A 19,848-nucleotide genomic window follows, 5' to 3' on the forward strand; every position below is an offset into this window, starting at 1 on the left:
ACAACATGATTTAGTACTGGGGACAGAAAAGGCACAGTATAAAAAAAATGACCGACCAACCAGCAGAGATACACGTATTGATGGACATTAATGGGCATGGGCTTGCCCAGCAAAGTTAAGACCAGTGTTGCCACAGTTACTTTGAAAAAGTATTCTGATTACTGATTACTGATTACTCCTTTAAAAAGTAATCTAGTTACTTTACTGATTACTTGATTTTAAAAGTAACTAAGTTAGATTACTAGTTACTTTTTTAGTTACTATTGGCAGCTGCCTAGGCACCCGACCCCCCCCCCCCCCCCCCCCCGCAACATAAAAATGAAAACTGGTTTTGCCAAAACTCACTTTATTTTAACAGTAACTTAAATTACATAATTAAACTTTAAACAATAACTTAAAACAACAAAATAAAGAGTCTTTCTTTGCCTCAACCAACATAAATACTTGTTTTTAAACAATAAAATAAATATAATCTTTATTTAACAGTAACTAGCAAGGAGTGGTTTCACAAAACCTAAAACCTACCCTGACCATTCAGATATGATCCTAATATAATCCTAATCCTAAACTGGGTGAGTCTTATCAATTTATTTTATCAATGATCAACATTTATGTTCTTGTCATCCTTTGCTGACACAAACTCAAAATAATCCTTATATTTCCAGCTATTTAACGCATATCTCTGTTCTCGCTCCATTGTGTAGGCTACGCTTCTGTTTACACTGTGCAATCAGCGTGGTGATACACGTGAGCGATTCTGCTGCAATCTCGCGATAGTCGAGAGCCGTTTTTTGCGGGCATGGCCTTCCATAGTAACCTCGTGTTGAAAACGTGGGCACTGACGTCACTCCCCAAGACGCGAGAAATGTTTGTTTACTATCGAACATTACAAAGAAATACTGCATTTAGCCTAAGTTATGAGGTAGTAACGCAATAGTAACGCACAGCCACTTGAATAAGTAACTTTAATCCGATTACTGATTTGGAAATAGTATCGCGTTAGAATACTCGTTACTGGGAAAAGTATTCAGATTAGAGTATCGCGTTACTTAGTATCGCGTTACCGGCATCACTGGTTAAGACATGATTGCAAACTAGCATTCAATTAAAGTCTCCCTTATACGTTCATTGTAGAAAAATAATTGTACCACCCGGCCTGATAGAAGCAATAAGAAAGACAGAAATGTTATGTGATTTCCATGGGCACTTGAAGGATTTATTTGGATAGTTTCTGTCTCTGCCCAGATGGACTGCAGTGGGCAGGACTGGGTCATGTAGGGATGGGGCGTAATGGTGGGTAGATATGGTGTCAGACAGTAAGGATGCTATTGGAGGTGGACAGTTTGAGCTCCTCCCGGGGGTTCTGCAGGGTATCTCGCGGGGCAGCATACTCGAGCACATTGGGCAGTCCGTGCACCACACAGCAGCTAACGGCACTGCGGAAGATGCCCATGTCATGGGCTTCATGCCACTCATCTGTCTTCTCATCGTAGCACTCCACATTGAAGGTGGCGGTGAAGCCGCCCACATTGAAGCCGCCCACCACAAACAGAAGATCATCCACCACCTCGATGCCAAAGTTGCTCCGTGGGTTGAACATGGTGCGAACTGCGCGCCAGGTGTTGGTCTGGGGATTGTAGCACTCTGCGTTTCGCAGACGGTTGGCTCCATCAAAGCCGCCCACCTAAGAGAGGATAGGAGAAATGTGGGTCAATAACAGTATATCAGAACTTGAGCATAGATTTATTGTGTATTTTTATGTAGGTCTCACCGCATAGACCTTCTCCCCATAGGCGATGACCCCCACCCCACTGCGTCGGCTTCTCATGGGGGCGATCAGAGTCCATTGGTTGGTCTCAGGGTTGAAGCACTCCGCTGTGAACAGGCACTCATTCCCATTGAAACCACCACATATGTATACCTAGAATTAAGGCAACTCGTAAATTCATCCATCCTGGCTTTTTAATAGATTCATTGTACAATAGTTATCAAGTTGTGTTCCAGGTACAGTTAGTCTTACCTATTCCTCTGTTCCACTTACCTTTCCAAAAAGTGTGGTGGCACTGGCATCACTTCTCTGCTCATGCATGGGTGAGATGAGTGTCCACTGGTTGGTCTCAGGCTCATAGCGCTCAGCAGTGTTGAGTCGCACATAGCCATCATAGCGCCGTGAGTGCATGGGTGCCACTTGGTGCCAAGTGTGTGTGACTGGGTTGAACTTGCGCACACTGTTGAAGTAGTCAACCCTGTCTAAGCCTCCCACGCAGTACACAAAGCCATTGAGGTAGGCAGCACCGTGGTAGGCCCGTGCGCTCTCCTCCTCTCGAGTCACATTGACCCATCGGTCAGCCCGTGCATCATACGCCTCAATGCCATTGGTGGGGCCGCCACCACTCCAACCACCGATGGCCAGTAAGATGGCATAGGGCAGGCGAGGGCGGGTCAGAGGGTTGCCGAAGTCAGAGCTGGAGGGCCCATTCATGGTCAGGTCATACATGGCCTTCAGTGCGTTGATGATGATGGGCCTGCAGTCATCATTGGCTCTCACCAGTGGATTATTCTTCACATTGTTCATGAAGTAGTCTGCAGTCATCAAGGCCATGCGTACCTAAGCAAACAGACACAGACAGATATGGACACAGAATGCAGTCGGGAGCCGATACACCTTTATGAAATGCATCAAATATTTTATGTGTTACGTGTGTTGTCCAACTCTCAGTCACCTTAGGCAACAGCACCGAGATCTGGGCTTTGCGGTCTTGAGGAGAATGGCCAATCCAGTGCAGGATGGCCTCAAACACTACGTCTTCCTGCTTCACGTTCAGGTCGTCCTTCTCAATGATGTCACGAAACTGCCACGGCGAGAGTTCCAGGAACTCCTCGGAGCTACGCACCATCTCCTTAAAGTGATGCAGGATGAAGAGAGAGGACCTGCGCCTCAGCTCATGGCAGGAGTAGAAGTCTGCAAACGTACAGATCCCAATGCAGTTCTCCGGGCACAGCTGGGCCTCTAGGTAGTCACAGCAGGCTCGCACAATGCCCATGACAGAGAACTGGTCTGCAGCCACCAGAAGCTGCTCCGCATTCTCGTCAGTGACAGGCACAGAGCGTGTGTAGGCATACTCAATAATGAGACGCATCATGTCCGGTGACAAACCAGGAATGTCGTACACCCGCTTTTCTAAGTTGTTCCAGCCACTTGTGAAGAGAGCTCTGTGGGTCAGGGTTTAGAGAGGAGGGATATGATGGTCAGGACTCATCCATATACTGTACCAGATTTTCTCAATACTCTTTTCAATATAGTACAGCAATATAATAAACACCCTCTGCAATTATATGACAATATAAAGAGGGGTACACAAATATTATGAATCAATAGTTGTATCTTTTATAGAATGTATCATTGCTGCCACAAAGAACAATGTGTAAGCTCTTGTAGGATCTGGCTATTTTCTTCTGATTATCCTTTGGATCCATGCCAAGTGAATCCCTGCCATCCATCATGGCTACCCCCCCAAGTTAAGACACTCACCGGAAATATGGACTGCAGCCGCAAAGGATATTCTTGTGTGCGTTGAATTCGATGCCATTGACTTTAATCACCACGTCACAGAATTTTCCTTCCAGTCGTAGCTCATTAAATATTGTACAGGCCATGGAACTCATTTTTCTCTCCATGTTGCATCTCTGAAATGTAGAGGTGGACCCCTCTTCCAGTTCATTCATTCTTGTGTTGAATATCTTTAATATCCACTTTTTGGGCAAGAGGTGGCACACTGCAACTATTCTTCTGAACAATGTGAACCTTCATTCCCCTTACATGTGGTAACCATGTTCTAGAATTGTGCATTATTACATCACAGTGAGTGATATAAAATTAGAATGTCTCAGATACCATTTTCATAATAAGCTGACACCATCATAAAAAAATATTGATCAGGAAAATGAAATAATAATAACATATTTGGAAATGTATATGTTTTTAATAGTTTTTTTTTGGATTGAAGTTGAATGAACAACACTGGGGACATCCCAAATCCCATGCAAAATCCAATTTACATCTTTAACCAAAGCTTTTAAAATGTAGAAAACAACAACTTAGAAGCCCATATCATTGTATTCATAATAAATAACAATTGACTATACATGAAAAACCTAATGGAATTAGTATTTGTCCAAATTTAGACAAAATACAACATGATTTAGTACTGGGGACAGAAAAGGCACAGTATAAAAAAAATGACCGACCAACCAGCAGAGATACACGTATTGATGGACATTAATGGGCATGGGCTTGCCCAGCAAAGTTAAGACCAGTGTTGCCACAGTTACTTTGAAAAAGTATTCTGATTACTGATTACTGATTACTCCTTTAAAAAGTAATCTAGTTACTTTACTGATTACTTGATTTTAAAAGTAACTAAGTTAGATTACTAGTTACTTTTTTAGTTACTATTGGCAGCTGCCTAGGCACCCGACCCCCCCCCCCCCCCCCCCCCCCGCAACATAAAAATGAAAACTGGTTTTGCCAAAACTCACTTTATTTTAACAGTAACTTAAATTACATAATTAAACTTTAAACAATAACTTAAAACAACAAAATAAAGAGTCTTTCTTTGCCTCAACCAACATAAATACTTGTTTTTAAACAATAAAATAAATATAATCTTTATTTAACAGTAACTAGCAAGGAGTGGTTTCACAAAACCTAAAACCTACCCTGACCATTCAGATATGATCCTAATATAATCCTAATCCTAAACTGGGTGAGTCTTATCAATTTATTTTATCAATGATCAACATTTATGTTCTTGTCATCCTTTGCTGACACAAACTCAAAATAATCCTTATATTTCCAGCTATTTAACGCATATCTCTGTTCTCGCTCCATTGTGTAGGCTACGCTTCTGTTTACACTGTGCAATCAGCGTGGTGATACACGTGAGCGATTCTGCTGCAATCTCGCGATAGTCGAGAGCCGTTTTTTGCGGGCATGGCCTTCCATAGTAACCTCGTGTTGAAAACGTGGGCACTGACGTCACTCCCCAAGACGCGAGAAATGTTTGTTTACTATCGAACATTACAAAGAAATACTGCATTTAGCCTAAGTTATGAGGTAGTAACGCAATAGTAACGCACAGCCACTTGAATAAGTAACTTTAATCCGATTACTGATTTGGAAATAGTATCGCGTTAGAATACTCGTTACTGGGAAAAGTATTCAGATTAGAGTATCGCGTTACTTAGTATCGCGTTACCGGCATCACTGGTTAAGACATGATTGCAAACTAGCATTCAATTAAAGTCTCCCTTATACGTTCATTGTAGAAAAATAATTGTACCACCCGGCCTGATAGAAGCAATAAGAAAGACAGAAATGTTATGTGATTTCCATGGGCACTTGAAGGATTTATTTGGATAGTTTCTGTCTCTGCCCAGATGGACTGCAGTGGGCAGGACTGGGTCATGTAGGGATGGGGCGTAATGGTGGGTAGATATGGTGTCAGACAGTAAGGATGCTATTGGAGGTGGACAGTTTGAGCTCCTCCCGGGGGTTCTGCAGGGTATCTCGCGGGGCAGCATACTCGAGCACATTGGGCAGTCCGTGCACCACACAGCAGCTAACGGCACTGCGGAAGATGCCCATGTCATGGGCTTCATGCCACTCATCTGTCTTCTCATCGTAGCACTCCACATTGAAGGTGGCGGTGAAGCCGCCCACATTGAAGCCGCCCACCACAAACAGAAGATCATCCACCACCTCGATGCCAAAGTTGCTCCGTGGGTTGAACATGGTGCGAACTGCGCGCCAGGTGTTGGTCTGGGGATTGTAGCACTCTGCGTTTCGCAGACGGTTGGCTCCATCAAAGCCGCCCACCTAAGAGAGGATAGGAGAAATGTGGGTCAATAACAGTATATCAGAACTTGAGCATAGATTTATTGTGTATTTTTATGTAGGTCTCACCGCATAGACCTTCTCCCCATAGGCGATGACCCCCACCCCACTGCGTCGGCTTCTCATGGGGGCGATCAGAGTCCATTGGTTGGTCTCAGGGTTGAAGCACTCCGCTGTGAACAGGCACTCATTCCCATTGAAACCACCACATATGTATACCTAGAATTAAGGCAACTCGTAAATTCATCCATCCTGGCTTTTTAATAGATTCATTGTACAATAGTTATCAAGTTGTGTTCCAGGTACAGTTAGTCTTACCTATTCCTCTGTTCCACTTACCTTTCCAAAAAGTGTGGTGGCACTGGCATCACTTCTCTGCTCATGCATGGGTGAGATGAGTGTCCACTGGTTGGTCTCAGGCTCATAGCGCTCAGCAGTGTTGAGTCGCACATAGCCATCAAAGCCGCCCATGGCGTAGATGCAGCCACCCAGCACAGCCACACTGACGTAGCAGCGCCGTGAGTGCATGGGTGCCACTTGGTGCCAAGTGTGTGTGACTGGGTTGAACTTGCGCACACTGTTGAAGTAGTCAACGCTGTCAAAGCCTCCCACGCAGTACACAAAGCCATTGAGGTAGGCAGCACCGTGGTAGGCCCGTGCGCTCTCCTCCTCTCGAGTCACATTGACCCATCGGTCAGCCCGTGCATCATACGCCTCAATGCCATTGGTGGGGCCGCCACCACTCCAAAAACCGATGGCCAGTAAGATGGCATAGGGCAGGCGAGGGCGGGTCAGAGGGTTGCCGAAGTCAGAGCTGGAGGGCCCATTCATGGTCAGGTCATACATGGCCTTCAGTGCGTTGATGATGATGGGCCTGCAGTCATCATTGGCTCTCACCAGTGGATTATTCTTCACATTGTTCATGAAGTAGTCTGCAGTCATCAAGGCCATGCGTACCTAAGCAAACAGACACAGACAGATATGGACACAGAATGCAGTCGGGAGCCGATACACCTTTATGAAATGCATCAAATATTTTATGTGTTACGTGTGTTGTCCAACTCTCAGTCACCTTAGGCAACAGCACCGAGATCTGGGCTTTGCGGTCTTGAGGAGAATGGCCAATCCAGCGCAGGATGGCCTCAAACACTACGTCTTCCTGCTTCACGTTCAGGTCGTCCTTCTCAATGATGTCACGAAACTGCCACGGCGAGAGTTCCAGGAACTCATCGGAGCTACGCACCATCTCCTTAAAGTGATGCAGGATGAAGAGAGAGGACCTGCGCCTCAGCTCATGGCAGGAGTAGAAGTCTGCAAACGTACAGATCCCAATGCAGTTCTCCGGGCACAGCTGGGCCTCTAGGTAGTCACAGCAGGCTCGCACAATGCCCATGACAGAGAACTGGTCTGCAGCCACCAGAAGCTGCTCCGCATTCTCGTCAGTGACAGGCACAGAGCGTGTGTAGGCATACTCAATAATGAGACGCATCATGTCCGGTGACAAACCAGGAATGTCGTACACCCGCTTTTCTAAGTTGTTCCAGCCACTTGTGAAGAGAGCTCTGTGGGTCAGGGTTTAGAGAGGAGGGATATGATGGTCAGGACTCATCCATATACTGTACCAGATTTTCTCAATACTCTTTTCAATATAGTACAGCAATATAATAAACACCCTCTGCAATTATATGACAATATAAAGAGGGGTACACAAATATTATGAATCAATAGTTGTATCTTTTATAGAATGTATCATTGCTGCCACAAAGAACAATGTGTAAGCTCTTGTAGGATCTGGCTATTTTCTTCTGATTATTCTTTGGATCCATGCCAAGTGAATCCCTGCCATCCATCATGGCTACCCCCCCAAGTTAAGACACTCACCGGAAATATGGACTGCAGCCGCAAAGGATATTCTTGTGTGCGTTGAATTCGATGCCATTGACTTTAATCACCACGTCACAGAATTTTCCTTCCAGTCGTAGCTCATTAAATATTGTACAGGCCATGGAACTCATTTTTCTCTCCATGTTGCATCTCTGAAATGTAGAGGTGGACCCCTCTTCCAGTTCATTCATTCTTGTGTTGAATATCTTTAATATCCACTTTTTGGGCAAGAGGTGGCACACTGCAACTATTCTTCTGAGCAATGTGAACCTTCATTCCCCTTACATGTGGTAACCATGTTCTAGAATTGTGCATTATTACATCACAGTGAGTGATACAAAATTAGAATGTCTCAGATACCATTTTCATAATAAGCTGACACCATCATAAAAAAATATTAATGTTCTTCTTCTTCATCATCATCATCATCATCTCGTTTTTGAGGGTGCCCTGTATGAAATGACAGCATCATTTAAACCATATTGACTTTTGTTGTATATATTTTGCAACTTCTGAACCAGTAGCACATAGCTGCCACTAAGTGTCCAATAGGGAGTACTGCAAATTGCTAATCAAAATGTTTCAATGAGACCAATGGTAGTACACTTCCACACTAACCTGACTGAGGTATAGGCCTAACTATTGTACTACAGTACACGGTGAGAGATATCTAGACAGCCAGTCACCAACAAGCGCACTGCAGTCTTGAAATGCAGAACATGCTCTCCTCCACTATCAAGGCATGCCACAGAGTGACAGTTATTCCATCCCTCGAGCCTTCCCCCTAAGACAAAAATAACTCCTATTAAAACCAATAATACAGTTAAAATTAACCCTTGATCACAAAGGAGGAAACCCAGCATTTGGTGATGTCCATGGGTTCCAGACTTCAGGCAGTCATTGCCTGCAAAGGATTCTCGACAAAGCATTAAACATTTACATTTTATTTATGATGATGCTAATTTGTCCAATTACTTTTGAGCTCCTGAAAATAAACCATAAAACAACCATAAAAATGGTTGTAATTGCTAAACGTTTCATACAATATGTTTATGTTTGTTCAACCCCTTGAATTAAAGCTGAAAGTCTGCACTTCAATTCCATCTCGATTGTTTCATTTTAAATCCATTGTGGTGGCATACAGAGCCAAAATTATGGAAATTGTGTCACTGTCCAAATATTTACGGACCTAACTGTATATGCCATAATGTTACGTATGATATGCACTATGTCAAAGTGCCAAACTATGCCACACTAGTGCAAATCTACGCAGAATATAGGGAGTTGGGTTTAACACAACATTTACAGTTCACATATTTTATTTCGTCCTCCAACAATCATAATATCCAACAGTGAATAACTTTTATCCATAAACCTGGTCTAGGGAGCAATATAAAAAGTTAATATACATTATTTACTCATGATCTATTGGATGGTCACTCCACAGTATAATCAAACATTTTGTATTGTTTTTATTTGATTTCCTCCTCCAAAAATAAAGAAAACAAGAAACACAGAAAGCAGGGAAAGCATCTCGTCCTTTAATATATGACTTATTTTATCTTACACATGTCTCAGCCAAGGACATATAGTTCCAGCAACAGGGACACAATGGCCATTCTCAAGTGTTATAAACTGAATTCCTAATCGGATGAGAATATCCAGCTTCCTCCCCTTTGATGTTGTTCTCCAATGCTTTTTGAGAAGAAAGCGAGTAGAAGACGGAGGAGAGGACACTTGTGTCACTGTCCAAATACACTGTACAAAGAGAGCTACAGCTGCTGTGTGATAACACTGTGAAGGTACAGCATGTGAAGCTGACTCTCTCTCTCTCTCTCTCTCTCTCTCCCAGGTAAACGAGTGTGCCTTGGGGAAAACCTGGCCAGAATGGAGCTCTTTCTCTTCTTCACCTCCTTCATGCAAATGTTTTCTTTCTCCGTGCCTGCTGGTGTCAAGCCTGTGATGGACTACCGCTTAGGCATCACTCTGTCACCTGTCAACTATAACATCTGTGCCACTCTGTGCCATGTGTGATGGCATGGGTCCCTTATTGTTATTCCAGTTCAATATGCATTGCTTCAATTTTTTTCAGGGTTCCTGCAGGTTTTTACAAATGTAAAATCAAGGACTTTTTAAGACCACTTTTAATAGAATTTAAGACCTATTTCACGACCATACCGGCATTTAAAAAAACATTTGATAGGAAAGAAGAAAGAAGTCCCAGAATTACTTAAAGTAAAGCATTCAGCATAAACAGAAAATAAGAGTAATCAGAACAGGTAAGACTGTAGATTTGGTTACGGCACTTTAATCTTCCCTCCTTGCTGGAACATTGTGGAATTATGTGTGCATTGCCCTCTGATCAGCAGTGTCTCCTTTGGCACCAAGGTAAACCATTGCCAATGCTGAGCTGATGCTCAGGGGTGAGAACCATATGTTCCGACCGTCTGCCTTGTCTCACTCAGAATACGGCAAAGTTTCAAGGCAAATGATGTGTTGGAGCTGGCAATAGAGTCCACGTCTGCCATAGGTCTGCTATAGGTGACTTACCAGTGGACACCGGCACAAATATATTCCAGATCAAAATGATCCTGTTTGTGTAATTGTACTTCACCTCTAGAAATAAACTTCTGTTTCCAAAGAATGACTTTGTTGTAGACAAGCTACTCCCAGCTGTATGTGTATGCAGGCCTACTATCCCAGCTCTCTCATGAAGAATCTGGCTTTTACATTTTTTACATATATATTGATACAGTAATATTTTCAGACATAAAACAGATACAGTAAGTCATCCTTTTAGAAAAAGAAAAAAATTGCCTTTATTAACTTTCAGCTGCCATGATACAAGAGCATTACAATTCAAACAACAATGAGAACCTTTTGTTATTTTAGTAACACAACGCCAGGTTTTGGGGCAATTAAGGTCAGTGAGGATATTGGCTTGTTGAGACACATGTGGGACATCGGCTAATTTGGCCATTGTTTTGAACATTAGTCCTCTATACCTCAAGTTAATCATACAGCCTCACAGTGGAATCACTAAGTCACTCTTTGCCGTTCATAGGGGGCTTGCTTGAATGGAGCTCCCCAGTGCCACTGTCGAAGTATATCACAGACCCAAGGAAGAGGGGCTTGGAGCTGGGCTTTAAACCTCGCCACTGGAGATCCAGTCAGTCAAGAGAGAGATGACATAGGGTCAGGTCGTTGGCCAGTCAAGTCTCTGGGGAGTCAAGGCTCTGACAGTGAAAGAAACTTGGAAGAAGGTTGGACTGAAGACACGTATGTGTGTGTGTGTGTGTGTGTGTGTGTGTGTGTGTGTGTCTGTACATCATGGGATGGGTTCTTCATCTCCCCTTCTTCTCAGGACATTGGACCCTGTAACCCACCCTGTAGGCTTGCAGATACACACGTGCCTGATTGATCCTGCAATTAGAGCCCAGGCAGAGGAAGAGAGTGAATTTGTGTTTGGTGTGTGTGTGTGTGTGTGTGTGTGTGTGTGTGTGTGTGTGTGTGTGTGCGCGTGTGTGTGTGTGATAGAGAATGTGAGTGTGAATGCAGTTGTCACCTGTACTTGGTGCAGAGCTGAACTCCCAGGGGTCCACAGCGGTCTACGTAGCTCTCCCTCACACCCTTCCTAACGGCACGGGCCATACTTACCACCGTGGTGACCACAGGACATGTCCTGAGACACAGACAGGCAGACAGACATACAGACATACAGACAGACAGACAGACAGACAGACAGACAGACAAACAGACAGACAGAGAAAGTTAAAACACAATAAATAGACAGGCAGAGCAAGAAATAGTCAGTGCTTTCTTTGGCAACATAATGACTAGTCAGTCAAAAAGGACCCTACAGTAGCAAGGTCACTGAGATTCTACTTACAGCCTCTCACAGCGCAGTCCGGCTGTGCCCTCTGGACAGGCACACTTGTTGTGAGGACTACAGGTGGCTCCGTGTTGGCAAGGGGGCACACAGGGAGTGGTCACCGCTAAACACACAAACACATTTAGTACTGTGTTCACCTGCCAATTCAAACAGCTCTATTTCTCCCTCTCCCCCCCCCTCACTCTCTCTCTTTCTCTCTCTCTCTCTCTCTCTCTCTCACACACACACACCCACTCACTCACACACACACAAACTAACCTCTAACTAACCTCTAACCTGTACAAACACACACTTACGTGTCTCACAGAGACTCCCAGTAAATCCGCTGGCACAGCGACATCTGTTGAGGCCCACACACACACCACCATTCTGACAGGCTTTTTGGCACTGCACAGGCTCTGAAAGTGAGGGAGCACACACACACACACACACACACACACACACACACACACACACACACACACACAGCCGTATAAAAGGAGTGATGTATTTTGATTTGATTTGATTTATTGTGGAATTAAAAAGACAGTTTCCAAGGGATAAAAACACATGATAAAGCGCAAGCGCTTATTTCCATCATGGTCCCTGATTGAGGACAGGACAGACAGTTACCATAAAACAAATTTACAGAACATGATAAAAACCATAAAAAACAAACATTGTTGTTGTTATAGATTATAGTGCTGAGATACAGTACCAAAACACTAATTTCGGAGTACCTATCTGACAGCGAGATCCTTGCCACCCTCCAGTGCACGTGCATTTGTTGACATCCACGCACCTCCCTCCATTCCGACAGCCCGGCGTGCAGAGAGCTGGAACACACAAACACACACACACACACACACACACACATCATCATCATCATCCCTGGGTGAACAGATGTTATGCTCATATGTCAGTGTGATCTCCTCCGGGTTGATGAAATGCTGACAGGATGGTTTGGTACTCACGCGAGAGGCACTGAGGGCCAGTGTAGTCAGAGGGGCACTGGCAGGTCTCTGGACCCACACAACGACCACCATTAGCACAGGGTAACTCACACACCGCTGGGAGAGAGAGAGAGAGAGAGAGAGAGAGAGAGAGAGAGAGAGAGAGAGAGAGAGAGAGAGAGAGAGAGAGAGAGAGAAACAGAAGTGATAGAGAGGCACAGAGAGAGAGAAAGAGAGAGGGAGAGGGAGAAATAGAGAGGGATACGTGATATTATGTTCCCCGGGAGAGAGATCAGACGTGCAGGTTGTTACCAAGGTGACAGAGGCACAATACCTGTGTGACAGCCTGTCCCAGTCCAGCCGGGTGGGCAGAGACACATGTTCCAGCGCATACATGTTCCTCCATGAGCACAGGGTGGGGAGCACATGGCTGAAACAAGCAACCGACATTAACATGTCATTAAGACATTAGTCATGTACAGTAGAGGTATAGTTATGTACACGTACACACACACACTTGCGCAACAAACACACCTAAGCAGCCAGGACCAGGGTAACCTGCGGGACAGTCGCAGGTGTGAGGGGCTACACACGCTCCATAGTTTTGACAGGGTGGGTCGCATACCGCTGGAGTATTTAGGGAAGACAGTGAATTAAGAGAAGGGTGAGCAAGTGAGAAGGTGAGCGAGGTAAGAGACAGAAAGGGAAATAAAGAGACAGAAGCTTTATTACAATTCATCAAATCGCATACAATGGGTTAGATTCTATTATCAACTGTATGATATATGGAAACACACATCTCGGTGACAAGATCTGAATAGGTATCAAACATGGGTTCATTCAACTGCAGTTCATTTTGCTTATAAGACTGGTTAGTTGTTTTGTTGTTTCGATGACAATGTTTGTTATTGACTCATTATAGCACTTCAGCTTCAACCAGAGTTAGGGCAGAGGGACGTAGACTCACGTTGGCACCTGGTGGGGTCATCAGTGCGAATCACAAAGCCTTCCCTACAGCTGCAATTAAACCCACCAGGGTGGTTCACACACAGCTGTTCACAACCACCTTTAGTGAAGTCCCCGCACTCATCCACATCTGAGAGGGGGGCGAGAACAAAGGAGAGAGGAAGAGGAAGAGGGAGAGAGAGTCAGAGACTGTAAAGCTGCTTCTCTGATGTTGGCGTCCCTTCAGATACAGCAGGGTGACTTAAGGAGAAGAAACCGTCTCACCCAGACAACTCCTCAAGTCCTTGCCCAGCTCCCAGCCTGCCTTGCAGCTGCAGTGGACACGCCTCTCTTCCCGCAAGGTACACACATGGTGACATCCACCATTCCTCAGGTCACATGATGTCACATCTATCCAGGAGACACACCACAACTACACACACTACACAATACAACTGCATGCACTATAAGACTTACTGTATACCCCTTTCACACATACAAGCCTTCCCAGTATATTCCATGGAATTTACCTGGTAAGGGGTATGTGTGAACGCGATTTACAGGGAAATTCGCTCAGGCAATTACCCTGGTCAGGACCTTGTGTGATTCCTTGTCAAAGGGGGGGGGACCTCTCCCTCCTACTTATCTAACTCGTACTATAAAACTCTTTGTAACTGCGTATGTGGGGAGTGATCGATTCCAATATATACTCTGTTTGTATCTGTGGCTGTGTTCGGAATGGCATACTAGCATACTACTCATACTAGATATGACGTAGAATTGAGTATGCAAGAGCGTTCACACTGTACAGTATGCGAGATTTGAGTATGCGAGAAATTTAGTATACTACATTTTCTGAATTATTTAAGTACGATACGACTGGACATTACTGGGGTACTGAATCCCCAAAATGCATTGGGCGTCCAGGGTTACCAGATGGGGCGGGTTAACGCCGAATGGGCTACTGGATTTAGAGGTTATAGAAAGGTTAGGCTGTAAATTGTCAATCCCATCTGGCAACCCTGTGCGCGTCTCTTCAGCCTAGTCAAACTGCGTCATACAAACTCGTCATACAGCTGTTGTTTACATTGTCCGACAGCCTGGGGACCGAAAGCTTGCAATAAACATCGTTTTTTGCACAGATTTGAGTGTGCAGATGCTGCTTTTTTGCACTCTATTTGATACTCTTCAGCTGCAGCACCCCAGCTAAGTCTGATCACGGATGAGCGGTGGTATTTTCACTATGGGGAATTAACATGGTGAAATGCGTCATGATTACAAAGATGGAGGGAACTATGTGTGAAAGGGGCTATACACACGAGGAAAACTAACACTCTTACAAGAAAAAAACATGCATACACACACATGCACACACACACACACACACACACACACACATACACACACACACACACTTTGACACACACCAAGGTGAGGTCGGGGTACGTACTGACACAGGTGGTGCTGTCCAGGTGCAGCAGTAGAGGGGAGGGACAGTGACAGGTGTGTCCACCAGGTGTGTTGGTGCAGGTATGGGAGCAGCCCCCATCCTGGAGCTTACACTCATCAATATCTAAAAAAAAAAAGAAGGTTAGAACACACACACACACACACACACACACACACACACACACACACACACACTAGTCCAGGGGTTTCAAAGTGTGAGGCGCGCCTCCCCAGGGGGGCGCCAGAGAGCTTCATGGGAGGCGAGGAGCCTGTATACAATAACATTTGGTTTAATGTTTTTTAATGAAATGTGTTTTTTTTTAAAGACCAAGAAAATGTAAAGAAGTAATGGGAGAGATGTATGCTAAATTTTAGGACATTGCAGGCTGTATTGCGTTCTATAAATTAAAGAAATGTAGCCTTGCGCCCTGCTTTATAGTTAGTCACGCGCCAAAACGTCTGTTAGCAATGGATGTCTGGCTAGCAACGGATGTCTTTTTTAGTTCAGTACAATGTTTTTGATAGCTGGCACAACACTGTTGAATTTACTGTCAGAGAAAAGTGTTATTAATGCCGATTGGATTGGTGATTATACCGCTGTATAATGTTGTATGTGTCCAATAAACACAAAATAGAATTATTTTCAATGGATTCAGTCTTGCTGTCTATTTTACTTTTTTTGTTTGACTTTGAAAACCCCTGCCCTAGGCGATTCTAAACTTGTCAGAGATGGGTCAAGACCAGAACCCGGACGAGACCAGGACCAGTGAGTACTGACCCACACAGCTATGGCTGTCGATGTGCAGCTGGTAGCCTGGTCTGCAGGAACACAGGAAAGAGCCGTGTGTGTTGGTGCACACCTGTTCACACGTCCCATTCTGTACCACACACTCATCCACATCTGAGGGGAGCAGGGAGCAAGAGGAGGTTCAGGCAAACATGACGACACTTCTGGCTAGATATGTCTGGTTAGATCTTTAATCAATAAAGAGCTTATTTGTTATACTCTTAATTTCTCTTATACTAGATACTAGCTCCGATGCAGATACTTCGGGTTCAAATCACTGGGGATTTTTTTTGGGGGGGGCCAAGCATCGCCCATAACAAATCAGTCCCTCGCCTCCCTTTTCGAATTTAAATACAATGGAGGCCTCCCCTTAAAATGATCATGATTGTCAAATTGATCTATGTTGGGCATCCACAAGAGACGATGGGCCCCCCTAACCCCTAGGCTTTCCTTGTGCAAAGGGGCAGGGAGCAGCAGGGAACAGGGAACTCTGATGTACCTGTGCAGTTGTGGCTGTCCTGGGACAGCTGGTACCCCGGGCCACAGGTGCAGCTGTACCCTCCAGGCTCGTTGGTGCAGTTGCGTTCACAGTGCCCGTTACTCAGGGTGCACTCGTCAACATCTGTAACCATGGCAACAAAAGGGCCATCCCATCAAGAGCAAAATACTATAAAACCATCCATTCCACACAGCACTGTCTTGAGCGTACACACACACATGCACACACATACACACACACACACCAGCTGGCGTCTCACTGTCTCTGTACCCACCAAAGCAGGAGTAGCCGTCCCCATTGTAGCCCTGGTAGCACTGGCAGAAATAGGAGCCAATGATGTTCCCACAGCGAGCGTTACTGTCACAGCCATGACTACCTGACGCACACTCATTCTCATCTGGGCAGAGAGAGAGAGAGAGAGAGAGAGAGAGAGAGAGAGAGAGAGAGAGAGAGAGAGAGAGAGAGAGAGAGAAAGACAGACAGACAGACAGACAGACAGACAGACAGACAGACAGACAGACAGACAGACAGACAGACAGACAGACAGACAGACATTGAGAAGGGGAGGCAGAGAAGGCAGAAGGAATTAAAGCACATTTTAAAAGTTCCACTGAAAATCCAATCTGAAAGTGTGTAGTGATGTGGTAATCCCAAATGTGGTAATCCAGTTATGTACTCTTCTTACCTTCACAGTGTGTGCCGTTCCCCCGGTAACCTTGCTGGCAGACACACTTGTAACTTCCAAGAGTGTTCTCACACACACCTTGACCAACACACACTTCTGGAGTTCTCTTACATTCATCCACATCTGTGAGGGAATAGAAAAAGAGAGAGAGAGAGTGAGAGAGAGAGGAGGATGAGAAAGACAGGTCTCGGAACAGACAAATATCCTATCATTACGACTGATAAATGACATAAAGCTTCATGATATCACATAAAAAATTAAATGATGTCGACAGAAGAGTACCTGTGTGCAAACAACAGTACAACCTTTTCAGAAACTCACAACATTACAAAGGCAGTGATTGGCTAGTAGTGGTTAGCACAGAGGTGAGGGTGTCCATCGTACCTTGACAGACTGTGTAGTCTGGACATACAGGACCTGAGAGGAAGCGAGGTGAAACAAACGAGAGAAGAAGGAGAAGAGAGACGGAGAGGAGGGCAGACATGAAGGGAAACAGACACAAACAAGCAGTGGGTTAAAGCTCAGTGTCATGCACATAATCAAAAAGAAAAGATTAAAAGAGAAAGACAAACAGGTCAATAGAAGGCCATTCACAGGGACTCACCGGCACATGCTAGGGCGTCTGCTCTGAAGCCGGTCTGACACTGACACACAAAGCTACCGGGGGTGTTCACACACACGTTCCCCAGCTCCCTACGACACTCCTCCTCATAGCTACACTCGTCCACGTCTGAGATAGAAAAAACACACCGATACAGATGAAGTGAAGATGATTTGGAATCATGCTATCGTGGTGAGGTAGTATTGCCTGAGACATGTAAACCATGAGTTTGTCCTTCTGGCTTAATGATAGATGCTTGTGTCTTCTACATAAGTTCAAACCCAGGCTGTGACACAAACAAATAAAGAATGCTACTGCACACAAGTGTTTTTTCATCAGTGCATTATGTACATATCTAGAAGGCTGAATATGCACATGAATCTAATGGGGTACATGGATTATGTACATAAAGCACTAAAACAGACCTCACCCACACAATTGCGCCCATCAACAGCCATTACGTATCCAATTGGACAGGAGCATGTGAAGGAACCAGGCATGTTCTTGCACTCAAATCCTTCCCTACAGGCCTGCAGTCCAGTCACTGCAGCTAGCACACACTCATCCACATCTGAAACACGCACGCGCGCGCACACACACACACACACACACACACACACACACACACACACACACACACACACACACAGTGAAACACACATTCAGAAAAACTCAAAAAACGAATTCATAAATGATCATTCCCAAAGCTAAAGCCACTCACACAGACTCACCCTGACATCCTGCTGGACCCATCAGGTAACCACGGAGACAGCTGCACAGGTAAGAGCCGGGTGTGTTTTTACAGTTGGCATGGAGACCGCAAGGCCCATCCTCTTTACACTCATCAATATCTGACATAAGAGAAATATACTTTGTACTAGACACATAGAAGGATGCTGAGACTGACACAGAATTCAGGATTGGTGTTAGTGTCTGTCTGCCCTACACTAAAACTGTCACAGGTTGAGACCAGCAGTCATAGTTGAGACTCACCCTGACACTCTGCTGCCCCCTGCTGAGTGAATCCCACAGCACAGGTGCAGTTTTCTCCAACCTTCATCATGTCCCCAGGACACCCACAGCCGGCTCTGCCCCCCAACAGTACCTGGTTACCTGGACACTGAGAGGTGGGACCTGGAGTTGGGGCTGGGGTTGGGGTTAGGGTTGGGGTTTGGGTTGGGGTTTGGGTTGGGGCTTTGGTTGGAGTTGGGGCTGGGGCTAGGGCTAGGGTTGGGGCTGGGGCTAGGGCTAGGGTTGGGGTTGGGGCTTGGGTTGAGGTTGAGGTTGAGGTTGGGGCTGGAGCTTGGGTTGAGGTTGAGGTTGGGGCTGGGGCTTGGGTTGAGGTTGGGGCTGGGGCTTGGGTTGGGGTTGGGGTTGGGGCTGGGGCTTGGGTTGAGGTTGAGGTTGGGGCTGGGGCTTGGGTTGGGGTTGGGGCTGGGGCTGGGGTGGTGATAGGGGCTGTGGGAAGGAAACACAGAGTGAGAGACAGGCGGAGTGGGACAGATACAAGAGGGAAAGTGACAAATCAACAATAACACATAAAAGAAGATTAGAAAGAATATAGATAACAATTTTAAATATATTTAATAATAATATTTTATCATATTATTTCAGGACAGGCCTGTTCAGACACTCACTTGTGGTTGGTCTGTCCTCCTGCCCAGTTCCACTAAAGTTCTCAATCACATTTTCAATCTCCAGGTTCTAAAGAAAAGAAAAGAGAAACAACATGAAGTCTACTCATACAGGAGAATACTGTTGAATACAGAGACAGTATAGCACCACGGCTAACAGGCTCCCATCACACAACACGGTGAGGCCGTGTACCGGTCACATACTCTGTCTGGACTTTTGGTGAGTTCTGCCCCAATGTGCTTCAGGACTTCGTTGTCGCTGCCCTGGGGATTCGTCAGGGGCTCTGCCACAGACAACGCTACCAGCAACGCCAGCAGGTGATTCAGAGGGAGAGTCATCACCATCTATGGGCAGATGACAGTGTACTGTAAGTGCATTAGCAATACGTGAGCTTAGAAAGATAAGGTTCTATCTCCGTTTAGGGTAGTTCAGAGATATTGAGCGTCAAAGTTTTTACATTCCGTTATGTTTTGTGAGATGGAACCTTTGTATTTCATGAATTACTAACTCAAAAATGTCAACATTTTAAAAATAACACCACACAGGCATTAATAAACACCTAATCAATATGACAACCCTCGGGTACATAAGGTTCAGAGATAGGAAATGTTAGGATATAGTATAGTATAGTGGATAGTGTATA

At 45.1% G+C, this 19,848-nt stretch overlaps 3 protein-coding genes across 3 annotated transcripts; all 3 read right to left on the reverse strand.

The window, feature by feature from the left end:
• Positions 1-1,309: 1,309 nt before the first annotated feature.
• Positions 1,310-3,678, reverse strand: LOC308154731 (kelch-like protein 10; the record flags this gene model as incomplete). The annotated part of the gene is made up of 5 exons (XM_080527939.1): positions 1,310-1,684; positions 1,772-1,921; positions 2,042-2,608; positions 2,724-3,213; positions 3,533-3,678. 5 exons carry the CDS (start codon positions 3,676-3,678, stop codon positions 1,310-1,312), a joined length of 1,728 nt encoding a protein of 575 aa, XP_080384065.1.
• Positions 3,679-5,503: 1,825 nt separating this feature from the next.
• On the reverse strand, positions 5,504-7,923 carry LOC308154732 (kelch-like protein 10; the record flags this gene model as incomplete). Its single annotated transcript, XM_080527940.1, has 5 exons — positions 5,504-5,878; positions 5,966-6,115; positions 6,236-6,853; positions 6,969-7,458; positions 7,778-7,923. The coding sequence occupies 5 exons, from the start codon at positions 7,921-7,923 to the stop codon at positions 5,504-5,506; spliced, it is 1,779 nt and encodes a 592-aa protein (XP_080384066.1).
• Positions 7,924-11,124: 3,201 nt separating this feature from the next.
• On the reverse strand, positions 11,125-19,543 carry LOC308154738 (uncharacterized protein; the record flags this gene model as incomplete). Its single annotated transcript, XM_080527949.1, has 20 exons — positions 11,125-11,203; positions 11,346-11,462; positions 11,670-11,775; positions 11,969-12,070; positions 12,626-12,721; positions 12,939-13,034; positions 13,139-13,231; positions 13,572-13,700; positions 13,835-13,960; positions 15,000-15,122; positions 15,777-15,899; positions 16,285-16,407; positions 16,544-16,681; positions 16,970-17,092; positions 17,574-17,699; positions 18,001-18,141; positions 18,302-18,421; positions 18,564-18,683; positions 18,838-18,950; positions 19,398-19,543. The coding sequence occupies 20 exons, from the start codon at positions 19,541-19,543 to the stop codon at positions 11,125-11,127; spliced, it is 2,340 nt and encodes a 779-aa protein (XP_080384075.1).
• Positions 19,544-19,848: the final 305 nt, after the last annotated feature.

The sequence above is a fragment of the Nansenia antarctica genome (genome assembly GCF_963989245.1).
Source record: "Nansenia antarctica genome assembly, chromosome: 1".
Taxonomy (NCBI): Eukaryota; Metazoa; Chordata; class Actinopteri; order Argentiniformes; family Microstomatidae; genus Nansenia; species Nansenia antarctica.